A 16951-nucleotide genomic window follows, 5' to 3' on the forward strand; every position below is an offset into this window, starting at 1 on the left:
AAATCAAATCAAATGTTGATACCTAATGAATCTCTTTCATAGTATGCAGATTAAGAAGGAGAAACATGTAGGACAATAGAAAAGACAGAAAAAGCAGATCCTTGGTTTTAATCTTCATTAATTTCACTGTAGGTTTCAACATCTCTGCTTATGCTGAACACAAATTTGAACTCTACTGATTTCATCATGTCATGGGTTCAGCAGTAGCTCATGCTCTGCCAGGGAGGAGGGAGAGATAGGGCGCCTGGTCTGGCCTAGTCGGGGAGGTATTCCATACCACAGCACGTCCTGCTCGGGGAGGGGACTGGAAGCTGGCCAGGAGGGGAGGGGTTAGCTCTCTCCTTGGGGCTGGGCTTGGAGAGGGAACTGGAAGCTGGCCAGGAGGAGGGGGGGGGGGGGGTGAGCTTGCTCTTCTGGGCTGGCCTCGTGGCGGTGGGTGGTATCGTATTCTCTCTCCCTGTTTGTCTCCTCTAACATTGATTTGTTATTGGTACCGGTAGTGATTTGTGTTATACCTTAATTGCTGGACTGATTTTACCTCAATCCATGGGAGTTGTATTCCTCTGGCTCTCCTTCCCATCCCTCCGGGAGTGGGAAGGTGGGGGGGGGAAACAAAGGGGGAACTGTGCAGATTTAGTTTAAACCATGACACATCAGAATTGATAAATATTGGCTAAGATGCAGAATATGCCTGAACTCTTTCTGAGCTACTCATACTTGGAATTGTACCTGCAAGGACAGAAGTCACATAAAGGATTCCAGTCTTCATTTTAACTATCTCAATAAATTACCAAATCTGCTCCAAATCTCCCTGAAACACAGCATGTTTCAGTATTTAAAACATAGAACTCATGGAAAATGAGCTGTAAAAGAGCAACATAACTTCAGTTCTCATTACCAAAGATGCTTTTTCCCACTATAATTAATCAATGTGTTTGCCATAATAGCTTAAATTCGCTACTTTATTTCTGCTGCAAAGGATTGCTTTGAAAAGTGTATCTCAGTGTTTCCCCTAAATGAGGTTTGGGGTTTTTTTTTTTCCTCAATATTTTAACATTAGGATTAAGTTAGAAGTTCTGGGAAGAAAACCCAAGTTAAAGGCTTCATTCTTTTAAAATAATTTTACTAAAGGCTTTAAAATTAAAATTATTTTCCACGAGTATTTATTTTCAGTAAGTCTGAAGGCTGTGTAAGAAACATGATTCATTAAGGGACAAACTGTAATTATAGAATATGTCAACTGAAATTTGAGAACCTTAAAAAAACCCAGAAGGTGTATAGAGGCCACAAAGCATCTGTATCTAACAGTGCCTATATCTAGCAGTCTCTAAAAGTACCTTTTTCCAAGAATTTACAAGTTCTCCTGAATTTTGCTTATAATACAGAGTTTATAATGGAGTTCTGCAGAAGATAATTATATCATGCTTCTTCCCATCCTTTGTTTTCTTAATACAGTTTGCTGTTAAAATTGACCAAGTTGAAGATTTCCTGAAAAATGCCCAAGAGTTTGACAATATTGACTCTTTAAGTGACCTCCTTCTGCAACAAGAGCATCATACAAAAGGTATAAAGAGTATTCCACTCCTGATGATGTGTGGTTGCGTGTTGACTCCTCAAAAGATGATTTTGCTCTTCCTGTGTGTATTTAAAAAAAACCTAAAATCTTAGAACAAATATGAAAGTGTTCTATTTGGAAAAATAGAACTGAAATAACTCTTTATCAGGCCCCGAAAAAGATGTGCTATTCTTAGTTTTGAGCTAGTTCTCTCATAGTTCCGTCTTTGTTCCTATGGAGGAGCTAGTGATAAGTTTGTGTTCAATTTTAAGACGGTCTAGGTCTGGTGAGCTGCTAAGAAACCAAGATGACTTTTAGCACTGATTGGAAAACAAATTCTAAAACCATCCATTTGTTCCATGGGAAAATTCATCCAAGTTATCATAGCTATTAATGAAGATTCTCCTATGGAAAACTTTCCATTAGAAAATTTCTGATCAGCTCTAGTTACAATCCCCTGCAAAGTCCTATGGTTTCTTGAGAGTGTCTAAGGGAGCAGTCTACTGTCTGCTTTCCTTTTGTCTACGGATGAGGCTTGAAGCAGAAGTGAAGTGAGGGTTGGAGCTATGATATAAAGGTGGCAACTAACCAGCTTCAGAATCTATTTGCCTACAGTGGTTCCTGCATTTTCCTCTGCCTTTGAGGAGTGGGACTGTGTTTCATCTCTGCATTGAGTTGGCCAGTCTGTTCCAAGAGGTTCTGCAGTTAGAACTATAACACTTGGTGCTCTCTCCCCTTCCACCACAACTTTCTTGCACATATGTTATCTAGAAGAATTCTTCCATGTGATGACTTTTTGTTAATTCAAATTTTCTACCATATTGTGGTAATGTTAATTCAAAAGGAAGAAAAAAATATATTTCAAACCCAGTCTCATACTATGGCTGCTTCAGGCACCTTTGCAATTCCATATGGTTCTGTTTTTTATAAGACTTAAGACTACTTACTGAATTTTCTCTGCACTTAAGAGGCGGTACTTTTATGAAATTTAATTTAAAATGTAATCAAATTTTGCTGTAAGATTACTAACAACTGGTAGAATATCAAATATACTTTATTATGCACTAGTGGAGTGTGAGGTTATATATTTTTAGCAGCCTTGAATGCCAGGTATTCTTCCAGGGAATCTGAATATAGAATTGAACTCAGGTAACTCATTAGGGTTTGGGAGCTTCCAATTCAATCTTCAAGGGAGCAAAGTTCTCACTGTACAGTAATTTTAACGCAAAGTATCTGTCAGTAATTTATTGCCGAAAGGAAGGTCTATAAGAATCATGAAATGGCTTGCCAGAGAGAGACTGAGCATTTCCTCTGATGGAGGAAAGTTGTTGAAATTGATTGGCTTCTTAATCTCTTAACCACATCAAATTTGGAAAACTTATATTGAGCTATTTGATAAAACAGTGTATTGCTTTGTGCAAGAAGGATACTATCTACCCTCACTCCAAAGTAAGGTGGGTAAAAATACCACCTTTACAAAGTGCATTAGCTGTATCCAGCATGTGATTCATAGTTCATCACAGATGTTTATCACTAAAAAAGAGTTGAAACAAATGCATTTCAATCAGGATAAAAAAAGTTAGAAGATGAGTTGTCCTCATTTATCCATTTTTATATGTATTCTATTTTTGATGGACTGAAATTGAACATTTCTGAATAATACTAGTTTTCTGGAAGGCAAAAAGTTAAATGGACAGGCAGTGAGCTCCTAGAAACCAAAATCTCTTCTTAGCCTTTGGTGGCTGGAGAAATTGAAGCATTCAGCTTCTGCATATTCCCTAGGTGCTTCATAGGAAAGGTGGAGATTTAGGCTGCTTTGCCTTTAGTTACCAGTACATCTGCTCAGCTGGAAAGATGAATGTTTCAGCTCTTTGCTGCTTGTTGTTGATTGGTTTACAAGGAGGTAGCAGCTCCTTGGAGTATTCCTTTCTAATACTTTCCTTCATGCCTACCTTGCCTCTTATTCTGGCAAGTTTCGTCTCAGAGGGTCTCAGTGCACTTTTATATGTTTATATATATATACCATTATAGGTGTACCTTTGTAGGTTTAAAGAACACCTGCCTAAAATGAAGTATCTTAGGATATATACCTTCTAAAATAAGTATTTAAAACCTATCTATGCAGTGCATAAAAACATTATGTATGAAAAGAAGTGGTTTTAAAAATACTTGACTGATATTTGAAATATGCTACTGGAATTATAAAACACTTTTTTTTTCTCTTCCTATGAAATTCTGTCCTTAAAGAGCTTTTGGAAAAGTCACTTGCACTTTTAAACAAAAGCCAAGAGCTAACTGACTTCATAGAAGAATTCAAACATGAGGGGCCAAATGTAAATCCAGAGCTGATCCAGGGAGCCCACAGCAGCTGTTTGAAAATCGACAATCTCCTTGAAATGCTACAAGACAGGAGACGGCAACTGGACAAATTTCTTAAACATCAGCGCCAAGGACTGGAACAGGTTCTGCAAATTTGTTTGTGGCACCAAGAAGAGAACCAGGTAAGATATATAGTAATGAAGTCATAGTAAAAAATAAAGTAGCTATTGTTTTATAGTAGGGGCTATTACAGAAAAGGAGCTTAAATATATTTATAAGGTTTTGTACCTTCCAGTCTAACAAGACTAAAGCTGAGTTATTTTGAGGGTTTTGTAAATAGGCTAAATTTTGTGTGGGCCTCCAACAGAACAGTCCTGGTTGTGGTTATTCTCTAAGTTTCCTTTTTTGCCTCCAAAATAAAGCTCCTCCCTATATTGGAGGAAAATGTTAGAAACTGTTAGGAATAGTCTATTTTGTAAGAACTAACTTTGCTGGTGTGGTTGTTTTAAGATGAGAAGCACCTTATTCAGCAAGCACAAATTTTGCATAGGGACAACAGATTTGTTGAGGTACATAAGCAAGCTGACAGCCTTATTTCTGCAGCACTCAATACCAGTAGCTGCCAGAAACCGAGTGAAAGCTACTGATTTAATGATTAGATAGAAAAAGCCCCAAACAACCAGATAAAAATAGTATGGTCTTCTGCAAGTGTCATAATCTCAGTATGTAGTTGTAAAATAACATCTAACAAAAATACTGAAAAACAAGAACTGTGGTATAGAAAACTCCTTCAGTTTCTGTGAAAACCATTAGAAACCATCTGTGCTTGCTTAGAAATGCATGTTATTGCTGCTGTAACTGTTTTTGATTTTTTGGTATTGCCATATATCTATATCATGAAAGATCCTCAAACAAAAATGTTGTTTCAATATAACGTATTCTCATAAATTTACAACAGCTACAACTGTTGTAAAATATGTTGGAAATCTGTCCTATTTCCATAAAAAAAATCCTTTCTTAATGTTAAAAAGTGTTAGATATTATTACAATTACCTTAGCATGCCAGTGTTATTCCACAGTATACAAATATGGAGGGACATTCAGAATGGAAACATTTTAGAAATATCTTGTTGAACAGTAAGAGAGGAATATGTGGGGTTTGTTTTGGAGCCAAGCACACTTCTTAAAAGATAATCAAAGAAAAATACAAACAAAAAACCCCAGAAAACAGAAAAATAGCAAAACCCCCAAACTCCAAGCAAACAAACCAACCAAACATCCCCCCCCCCCCAAAAAAAAAATCCCCCCAAATTCACATTGCCCAGGATGTTAAATATCATTATTTCATGAAATTTCCTGGAGAATTCTATTTGTCGTCATTACTTAAGGGATTAATGTTTGGGAATAACCACCTAGAATTCACCCTAATTCAGGTGGCATTGAAAATGATTTTGCAGTGAATGTTTGCTTTCTATGTATGTTTCCATTTCCTTTCATGTATATGCTCAGATCACAGAAAGTCTGTATAGAAATTGTTCTTCTGTAAGTTTTCTGATGTGAACAGCGGGGTTACTATTTAACTACCTGTTAAATACTCTTATATCTGCATCCAGTTTGAGGCTGGGAGACAAATTAAAATAGTTTTTAATATCATGTTTGTCAGAATATACTTGCCTAATATCTGTATTTGAGTAAAATCTGGTATAATATATGATTTGTACATGTATGGACAATTAATTTGCGTGCATCATGGACAAATAATATATTCACATGTAAATACAGACACTGGAAAATTAAGTTTTAGAGACTTTATGTAAAATTTCTCTTTGTCCTCTAACACATTATATATGTATCTCTGAGTGATGACAGAATTTAAACTCTCAAAGCCTCTGAGCACATATGAAAGCTAGTATTCCAGTCTCTGTACATGAACACCTCTTGATGAATAATGGTGCTACACATGCAAGAACAGCATATTGAACTCCCACTGACATTAATGGGAGTTTGGGGGATACAGAAAAAGCAGACTACTGGAGATGAGCTCTGCTGTGTAAGATCTAAGAGTGGATTTTTGCTCTTTGCTTCTGTTTTGCTAGGCATATTTATGCAGTGCAAAAGGCTGCATAATCTGTGGGTTACTTTTTTAAAAGAAGAGGCAAGAAGCTGCAGAAATCACTACTTATTACCTGGTTATGAAAAACTAAAAATGCAGCACTTTCCTTTAATCTCTAATTGGACCTTGATGATCTGGTAGTCCTGATTGTAACATGTAATATGTTTCTTTTTCAGTATTTTCGATGAGAATTTGTACTTATTTTACTTTCTTTATGGAAGTGTCAGCATCATGTTTTCTGTTAATCTCTTTCATTAATAAAAATCAGAGGCAGATTGGCCTATTTTGTGCATAATTAGTTATCTTTGGAAGAAGATTCATGAAAGTAATTTTTTTTAATTGATCCAATCATGCATATAGGAGACAAAATTATTCATAGTGCTCGGTCACATCAAGGGCAGAGATAAGAGCTGAGTAAAACTCTGACATTTGCTATCTGGACAGATATAAGGGAAACATTTTCTTGGTATAAGTCACAGTTCCTGTTTCTATTTAATTTTCCTTAAAAGTAGTTTAAATAAAAATATCAAGTAGTGAAGCTTAGTGAATTAAAGACTGTAATTGGATTTGACACAAAAATTTTAGGGCATTCTTCACTTGTAGACCTTACATAGTAAAATGATAGGTTTATGATCTTACTTACCTAGAAGAATTTCTGTATGGCAGGTTATGGAAAGTTTCTCTTGTTTCTTTGCTTGAAAGCCAAGTTCTGTAATCAAAACCAGTAATTTTTGATTTTAACATCTGATAAAGAGGATCTGCAAATCCAAATGTATAAGTGCACACACATGAGAAGAAATGCACAGCAGTAGCTAGTGTGTAGATACTTGTCTAAACATGGACTAGATCTGCTGGTCGTATGCTCTTTGCTATATTTATTTTTATTTTTTCCAATAGCTGGTACTCAGCATAGTGCTGCTACTGACAGCTAGAATGAAAATATTCAGTTTATCTCAGTTTGGAGGCATATCTGCAGATTGTCATCTAACACATAACACTACTTGTGTCATTGAAATGTGTGAAGTTTTGTATTCATGTTTTATTACACCACATTCTGCACAGGCTTTTTTCATAAATATAAAAAATACTATTTTACAATGAATGTTAAGACATTTAGACCTAAATAGATTTAAGTTGAAAACTACAATCAGATCAATTTGAGATTACTTCTCTGCTACTTACTTCTGGTGAAATCGTGGTGCCAGTGAACTTAGCAGTGATTTTACCAATGTTTTAATTTATGGCCAATGCTTCTCCTCTGTGTTTTTCCAAATATCTGATTGCCTACCCTATTTCTCCTGACAGTGATAACTTAATTGCTCTTACTAGTCTTGCATATATGGGCTAACTTAAGTAGATTCCCAGGCTTTGATCCTATGTAAAAAAAGCCACACACTTTGAAACCAAATTAGTTGCTGACATCCTGTCAAACTCACTCCATTGTTGGTCAGTCATAATCTTTGCTGAGAGTGAATGATTCTTGTTAAAGTATGCATGTACCAATATGGAGTACTTGGTTTTAATATTCACAATTGAAATGATTACTCTTGTTAGCTGATACTCTAAACAAGTTCTGCTTTTGGGAATATTGTGTGAACAAAATCCTTTCATAAAAAAAACCCAAACAAAACAACAACAAATAAAACCAAAAAAACCCTAAAACAAAAGGCTAAAAAAATACAGTGCTTTTGTCTACATAGGCAAGAAACTTCTTAAATGAAATGGACTGTTCCACTATAACTTCAATGCTTTTGTTGACTGGTATACATCACCTTTAGTGGTGTTTGGGTTTTTTATTCCAGGAACTTTTACAGTCCTTCACAAATATGGTATAACAAGGCACTAGTAGCTACTCTGGAACATAAAAGATTATTTTATGATTCTTTTTCGTTATAAGGCTGTACTTGATCATAGAAAAATCACTAAAGCCTGGACTTTAACCTGAAGTACTGTATTTTTCTTTAATTATGTGTTTGTGGTCTCATTTTGCCCTAACTTGTTATCGATAAAATTAGACAAGGATGCTTCACTGACAATATTGTGAAGATAAATGCACTGAGGATTAGGCAAAGGCTTAGCTAGTATTGTTATGAAGAGAATGAAATATCCCCAGGATGAACAAAGGCAGATCTGTATTGTCACGATGAAGCCTTCACATACTGATGATAAAAATATTATCTGAGATTTCAGATAGTAAGTAAAGCGTCAGCCACGCAAATAGAGTGATTATTGTAATGAAAAAAAAAAAAAAAACAAACAACCAAACCCACCCTGTCTGGCATTTAATAAAATCTGCTTATGATGAATGTACAGGGGAAGTTATTTGAGACTAGCTTATCCTAAAATTCAAAGTAGGCACATCAAAATACATAGTGTGGGCTGCTTGAGTTTAAACTGCCTGAGGTAAGCTCAGATTTAATTTATGGCATATAGGTATGCTTGTTTTAATACATGCAGGAAAAAGGAGAGTGAAACACAGTTTTTTCCTGGTGTGAATAATTTATAGAAAAAAAGTGTTTTCCTTCTTAATTTCTGTTTTCTACTGTATCTGCCCCTCTATGTAATTGTGACAGACACAGCTGGTTCCAGCCAGCTTTACAACTACTCCACTACAGGGCACAGCTGAGCTCTGTTAAAAAATATTTGAGAAAGGGTCAAACATTGCGCAGACATAGCGAGGAGTGAGGGGAAAGGAAAAAGAACATGAAACAATGCTGTGAACACCATGATCAGTGAAGGAGGAGGATAGGGAGGAGGTGCTTCAAGTAGTGGAGCAAGTACTCCCATGCACCCTGCATACACTTTGGAAGAGACTACACCACAGCAGGCGTTTCCTCCCCCCCAGCTCTTTTATTCGTAACTGAAAATGTTTACAACACATTTTAAAGGTTCTTTAATTTTTAGAATTGGTTAAATGTATTAGAAACATTTTCTACATGAACAAATAAAACAAAAAAAATCCATAGTGTGCTGTTAAAAGCTGTAGTACCTAGTGTAGAATGTAATTCTTAGAGTGCCATATACAATTTAAGTATAGTGGTGATTTTCCAGACTGAGAAGTTTGGAGGAAGTCTCCTTGATATTAATAAATCATTCAGACTACTCTTTTAAAATACAAAGCTTCACTCAGGCGTTCTTGCCATGTGTTGTTTACAAAGAAAGTGAGAGGTACCTACTATGAATCAAGCAGAAATAAATGCAAGTCACTCTGTGCAATTTAGAAGGTATTCTTTTATAGCTGATATGTTTGCTGAATATGCTTGCTGAAGTAAGCCTAGAAAGGGATATTTGTGAAATATCTTTACCATGTTATAAACCAGTTTTATTCTATGTGGGATTATATCTTGATTTTGCTTTTACTGTGTTAATTCATAATTTGGTCATACTGGATTAATACTTTTTTTTGTATGTTTTGTTACATACACTCCAATATGTGTTTGTTTTAACTGCAATCCTTTCTGTCTGCATTTAACATTTTAAATTATACAAACAGAACAAAAGCATGAACATTAGGAATGGAAAATTATAATGAAAATTAGGGCTTCATTTGTTCATGTAACTGTTTGGTACTTATTAAAAAAAAATGACAGTTATTTTTGAAATTATTCACTGACTGAATTTTTTATTATTTAGGTAACATCCTGGTACAAGAAAAACATCAGGGGTTATTTTCACAAGCAAAACTTAGGCTCATCCCTGTTGGAAAATGAAGAGTTACTTCAAGAGCTTGAAGAAATGGAAGTCAAAGTGAAAGTAAGAAATATGATGATTGATCAGTGAAGCGATTTAAAAATTAATAGCAAAACATGAACTTGGGCATTTAATAAGCAGATATAGGAGTAGGTGGTATGTGTGCATAGGATATATATTTCTAAAAGTCTAAGAAGATATTTTTTCATTTTACTACTTTTAATGCAGTCCTCCATGTTTGTCAGGGTTTTTCTCATTTAAAACTTTGAAAGTTAGTGATAAGGTAAAAGAGGAGTAATCCTTGATGTTGTTTAGATGTTTTTTCAATTTAGTGATAAGTTCCAGACTGGTAGTTTACATATTAAACCATGGTGCAAAAAATAAAGAAAAGTAATTTCATTAGAATATTACAAAATTTTAATGTTCATGAAGAATAAAATGCCAGCCACTTCTACAATAATTCATTGTCACTGGGCCACATAAAGGATTGGAAGAGGTATTCACTTATTTATTTCTTGTGAATCAAAGTTATAAAAAATACTATTTTCATTGTGAATATCAGCTTTTGAGAAAAAGTCTGTTACTGTCACTCATAAAGGCAAGATGGGATTGAAGGAAATATCTATCTATCATCTATCTATATGCACATATATAACGGATATTTGTATGACCTAAATCGCATATATTTAGAACCTTTTTTGAGATGCCTCTGTCATGCTGTCATCAGGTATGTGCTGTTCCTGGGTGAGGATCATTCCTCACTGATTTTCAAGCACTTGTGTTTGGCTCTAGTGTTGATAGCAACTACCAGGTTTATGACTCTTCACAGTTATGTTTCTTTGTAAGCTTTGTAGCTGAAATCAGATGTTTGCCTGTTTGCATAATTTATAGTTAACTGCTTCAGGGTTGTCTTGTATGCAGAATAATATTTCTAATGCTTCTCCAAGCAGCATGTCAGGAAACACATTTACTTCATCTAGGGAAGATTAGTATGAAGACCTAAATTCTGTTGAAAGGTTTTACAGACCTTATGCACAAGAAAAGCAGAAGTAGCAGACAGTAAATGAGTAAACTGTGTTTCCAGAGAAAGAGGGACACATAGAAATACTTGAGGTGTCCTAAAATATTGCTGAATTTTAGAACTAGCTAAATGGTCATTACTCTTCCCCACATTCTGTACTGAAAGGCTATTCTTGTAATTTGCTGTCTGAATTAGCAATGATACTGTAAGTGCAGAAAGGAGAACAAGATGCGTTATGATTTTGTCTAATAATCCTTTTCATGGTTGAGCATCCAGAACCTGATGTTATAATGATAACAATTATTATTACAGTTTCACCTAACAATTCTCCCATACATTATGTTACAGATGATTCTTATAATCTCACTGAATTGCCTTTTTTCATCTTAGAATCATTCAAAAGTGTTTAGCATTAAATGTTTTTGTTACACATCCATGTAAATTAGGTATTAGAACATCTTACCTTTAGCTTTCTGCTTTTCCTACTGGCAGCATGCTCTAGCAGAGGGAAATTAAATCTTGAAGTGGATGTTACTGAACATGTTGGTTATGATTATGATATGCAAAAATCGTGGCCAGATTGAACTGCAAATATACAGAATACAGAGCTATGGGGCTTTGGGCATTAGTTTTTACAGCACTGAACTGCAGGCATTGTGACTAGAATAAAGGAGGACTCTGACTTCTTGATTGTAAAATTCAGGTAAGGTATACCAATCAAATGTGTGTTCCAGTAATATTTGTTAGATAGCAGAGATTAATATCTCTTAGTATCACTGCACAAAATAATGGTTTACTTGTAGGGTTTGCCTGTATGAAATACAGAACAACCTAGAAATGAACTTGGCCTTTCTGCTCAGTCTAAGCAAAACCAGGCTTATAAGATATATCATACTTGCAGATGAAATTCCCTAAACCTTTGGCAACACACAGGCCTTCAGCGTTTGATCGGTGATCTAAAATATTTTGACTTGTGTGTGTTTTGGAACAGTAGCGCTGCTACTGTGTGAAATATTCATTCTCTTGGAGAGGCTGTTGACTAATTCTGCGCAAAATTTCAGGGAAGGCTAGTGAAGAACTAGGTACAGTTTTTAAAAAATTATTTTTCTAGTGTCTAGTGTATGTTCTGATAAAAAAAATCAAATTCTGTGCATTAATTTCAGATTGAAATGTAATTTTGAGAAGTCTTCAGAAATTTTATCAGTTCAGTTATGAGTTTGTGTGGGAAAATACAGATATAGTTGTAAATAACATTTAATTTATATTCAGGAAAATCTCTCAGGAGTACCTTACACAGTACTTGGCTAATTAATTAAATAGATTCCTTTTCTGTAACTTGGTCACTGATAAACTAGTCTTCAACTACTTTTGGAATTTTGTATTAGGATCTAATATGACATAAATAAATCTTTTGAAGAATCACCTTATATGTGTGCTGTCCCTGTGAGGGTATGGTAAAAAGTTTCTGTGTAACAGACATGCAGAGCAAGTACAAGTGTTCTCAGAGAGAGTCAGATATTAATACGAACAGGCCAAATTATTCAGAGGTTAGCCTAATGATTTATGGGATTAACAACTTGCTTATGTGAGTGGGCTGAGAGAAGACAGGAGTATAGTTTATTATATTCTCAGGTTGATATCTTCTCTTGAGCCTCATCTTGCTAAGAGATGAAACCACTGAAAACATTATTGCTATCTTGTACAATAATCAAGACCAAAGGTAAAACCAAGGATTCATAATTGGAATAAAAGTTCTCAGTCTTCCCAAATATTAAAATGATCCTCCTGCTTCCCTCCTTCCAACCCCTTTTCCTCCCCTTCCTGTCCCCGTTCACTCTTCCCTCCCTTCCCTCAAGGTCTGAGAGAAGAGGCAGGGCAGCAGATTTAGGGACTTGTGTTTCAATGGAAATACCTGCTGGCACTGATTTACTGCTTTTTGTTACATTTCTGTGTGAATTGGAGGTGCTTGGCATGGTAAAAAAGAACTGATAGCACCACTCAGTGGCCAAATAACTTGAGATGAAGAAAAGTAGTATGCTAAATTGTTTGCATTTTAGCTGCTTTCTGCCAGTTCTCAGGACTGAAAAATGCTGGAATCAGTCCTCCTTCTAATAAAAATTACTAGGAAGATGGAGAGCGTATTTCTTTGGTTTATAGATCTGTGTGCTTACTGGGTCTGGAGTAGCCATGGTAGGTAATCACACACTCTAATGAGGTCTCAGGATGGTTCTTACCAAATTAGATATCACTATCAATAGTATTAGTTGCTTTATTTGCTGACATTAACATAAGGATTGAGAATATTGGTTTTACCTGCTTTCTTCCCTTAGATCTCAGAGCTGATGCTTAGATACATGTGAAGAATTATTCTGCAGTTAAATGTTTGCCTGGAGGTCCCTCCTCTCTCTGGCCTTCCTGAGTGGCCATGCTCCTATATCGTTTTCTGCATGGTTGCAAACTCAGGCTATCCAGCTCTTGCAAGTTTTCCTGAGACTGGCATTCCATAGAGGAGTTTGACAAGCATTGTAATTCATCTGCACGACAAATGTTTTAACACACTCCTTTACTGTGATAGCTAGAACAAAGCATATAAAGAAAAAGAATTTTTCTTTATGGGCAATTTTATTTTTATCTCAACATTCATCTTTTGTGTACAGCAAATGCAAATCTACATTCATCTGCTAATGGTGAGGGTGGGTTTTTTTGTTTCTTTTTTTTTTTTTTTTTTTTTGTATGTCCTTCTCTGTCCTGGCATTATTTTTTAACATTTAACAGTTTTCCAGGAGGTGATTGACTTTGAAATTCTTTTTCCTCTTTCTGTCTAGTTTATCACATATTCTGAAAAACTCATATTTTTGTACTTAATTGACTTGTGGCTTAATTGCTAGATTTTCTACTATATGGATCACAATCTGAAGTCAAATAGATGTGTTTCAAAATTTTCTCAGTTTAACTCTAGAACATTCCAGTGATTATTTTTACACAACCTTTCAGGTTTTAATCTGAGGTTAGAATTTTTAAGGAAGAAATATTTATTGTGTATACCAAAAAAAGATCATTTTTCCTGCAATAGTTGTTTAATAACAAGATAAAGTTTTAGGTTTGTTGTTTTTTTTGCTCAGGCTTATGCTAGGTATTTGCTGAAGCCACAAAAAGTTCAAGTAAAGCCACGATAGTACTAATTCATCAGTTTTAATACTCTTGAAAGATCAAGAATGAGCTAAGGAGAGGTGTTGAGCATAGGCACATAGATAGCAGTGTGTCTTTAATAGGATAGAGGATTTTCCAAGCACTTGGCAAATCGAAAAGTCAAAGTAATAGTAGGCTTTGTGTTCAAGGAAAATGAAAAACAAATATTTTATTGCTGACTGCTAGACTGCTATGAATTTAACATGTAGAAGGCTGAAGGACAGTAAAAACTGATAAAGATTTTCCCAATGAGTTTGTATGTCCTGTTGATGGAATGAATAGACTTTTTATGTGTAGAGACACATAAATAGAAAGCTGAAAGTGAAATTGTCGCTAGCTATTTTGTAGAAAATTGAACCAAGTCTGAGTAATGATCAAGTGGGATAACAAATGAGTCTAACTACATTTAATGCCCTCAGGGAGTGTGTAAAGTTGTAATGTTCATGGAATATTTTAAGCTATAAATTATTATAATAAGTAGAGATTTTGAGATGTGGGAAAGGTTAGAAACTTGCTTCAGTCTAAATGAGATAGAGTTTAACCTCAGCTTTAATATCACCTAGAAGCTGCAACTGGGTACCCTGTATCAAGCAGATTCAACAATGCTGCTACAGTGAAATCCTCTCACAGGAAATCATTTCACTGCAAATTGAGTCATTTTCTTATAATTGGCCTTGCCTGCTGTAATTATCATATACACATTACGGTGCACTGAAATAATTCAGAAAATTTTTGGTTTTCTGCATCTGCTTCTAAGCTAAGTAAGCAATTTCCTTTTCTGACACATTGAAATAAGCATTTTTTTTCTGCAAAAAATTTTCATTTTTAATTATTTTACAAATAGCGTATAATAATGAAATGAGTATGCACATATTCAACTACACTTTTTTGCCTCTATTAGGTTAATTATTATTAGTCCCCAAAAAAAGTTCCCAGTTGCAGTGTTTTCTAATTTTCATAAAAACTATATATTGAAATATAAGTGCAATTTTTATTAGAATCTGACCATGGAATGCATTTGGTACCAGTCATTCCACCTGCAAGTATTAGAAGATGATGACATTGCATGGTGGTACAATTGGATGTCGAGAATCTATACCCTACTCATAAGCCAATCAAGTTGTGTGTATGGAGAGACCTCCTTACTATTTTTTCCCAAGAAAAATTTTTCAGGTAAAAAAGGACAAATACAGCACAGCAGACTGTAATTATCCTCAAAATCCTCATTCTCACTGAATATTACTTAGGACAGAGAGACAAGAATGGGATTTTATAAAAGGGGGATTGTGCATTAAATAATATAATGCAGGGCTTCAGTATAGGCTGAAGATTATTGCAACCTGATCTCAGAAGTGGTCATTATTTTAATTTGAAAGAAAAATAAAACAAAAAACATCAAGAAAGATTTTGCTATAGCTACTTATCAGTAACAGACAAAACAAACAAAGAAAGCTTCTACTAGGCCCCAGATTAATCTCTGAATAACCAGATTACTTGTTCTTGGAAAACTTTCAAGCCACTAGCAATAATTTCACTGAAAAAAAAAAAAAACCAACAAAAAAAATTCTTTAAGCATGCTGAAAATAATCTAACCTGTAAACTTGTTGTGCAATATGCACAAATATGAGTGGTTTAATGGAAAAAAATTGTTTTATTTTAAAATATTTTTCTGTCTGGTTCATAAGATATTTGATAAAAATCTGTGGAAGGAAATTCTAAATAAATTTCAGAAAGGTCCTTCTCCTATCTAATTCATTGCCAGAAAAAATGGATAAAATATGCTAACACATGGGGAATTGCAGAATAACATTAGATGCTCCTTTCATTTTGAACAGACAATAAGGCACCAATTCTAGGTGTTGACAAACACAGGAGGATAAAATACAGTGTGAAACAGTTTTACTATTTTAAGGTTTTCTCTATAGAAAAACAGCAAAACCGAAGTAGTAACTAAATACCAAAGCAGAAGATGCAAGGCAAAATTATGTGAAATGCTATTTTTCTTTTGACTCACTTCAAGTCAAAGTTTCTTTCCATTTAGGATGTCTAATCTAGTGCATCTTTCAATACTGCTTTATTACCTGAAGAAGATAGTGCAACTGAATACTGAAATCACATTTATCACAGGTGAAAAATTGTAAGGAAAAATTTTCTTCATGAAGGCTTAATCCCTAAATTTTATGTACAGACAGCTCTTAGCAGAAATTGTATCAGTGTAAGCAGTTATTATGTAGGCGGTGCTTTAATTAGTTCTGGTTAAATAGTTGTGCTGAAGAGGATGTTTGGCATGGGAGTCTGGTCTTACCAAGTAGAAGCTTCATGTCTTCATGTTATCTAGATTGTTTTTCTCAGTGGACACACTACTAACTGCTATTTCTGCCTGTGAAACTGTCAAAGAACACAGGATGCTGCTGCTGAAAACTCTTGTCACTAAAACCTAAACTTGCTGAGAAGTCACTCCAACTGGAAATAGTAGTATCTTTCAGGCATATAAATGCAATACATGTTTCCAGTATTTCTATTGTCATCGTGCAGGTATATTACTTTTCTAGGTATAGTTGATTAAAATGGCATTTTTCTTGTTAGGAATGGAATTCCACTGTGGAACAGCTGACAGCTGAAGCACATAAGATTTTGCTTTCAGAGGACTATACAGAAAAAGAACATCTAAAGCTTTCAAATCAGAAAATCTGTCTGTTACGAGAAGAAGTGTGCTTTCATATGGAAGAAAGGAGAGCCCTACTGCAAGAGGCCAATGGCTTTTTTCACTCTGCTGGCAAGGTTGGTAAGAAGCCAAGTCTGTAATAATAACTTGATAATACAACTGTCAGTGTGCTCTTAAAGGCCTATACATGTGCATTTATGAAAACAGACTTTGCTAAACACTTTGGAATGGAAAATTACGAATCTGATTATCCTTTAATATGACCTTTCATCTCAAACTTCTATCTATAATGGCATATGCATTTGAATTTATTTGTTTATTTATTTTCTTTTTAAAGTATATTGAGAGTAGTACTCAGTTTCCAAAAAAAAAGATATTTGGAAAATACTATCTGGACTT

General features: G+C 34.8%; 1 protein-coding gene across 2 annotated transcripts in view; it reads left to right on the plus strand.

Moving 5' to 3' along the window:
• The window catches only part of CCDC141 (coiled-coil domain containing 141), an 83951-nt gene that overhangs the window by 16940 nt on the left and 50060 nt on the right, over positions 1-16951 (plus strand). For both annotated transcript variants that reach the window (XM_031052355.2, XM_031052356.2), the window contains exons 4-7: positions 1456-1564; positions 3803-4056; positions 9621-9740; positions 16474-16668. In XM_031052355.2, coding sequence (XP_030908215.2) covers positions 1456-1564; positions 3803-4056; positions 9621-9740; positions 16474-16668 — 678 coding nt within the window. The remainder of the gene's footprint in view (positions 1-1455; positions 1565-3802; positions 4057-9620; positions 9741-16473; positions 16669-16951) is intronic.

Source organism: Melopsittacus undulatus, chromosome 8, assembly GCF_012275295.1.
Source record: "Melopsittacus undulatus isolate bMelUnd1 chromosome 8, bMelUnd1.mat.Z, whole genome shotgun sequence".
NCBI lineage: Eukaryota > Metazoa > Chordata > Aves > Psittaciformes > Psittaculidae > Melopsittacus > Melopsittacus undulatus.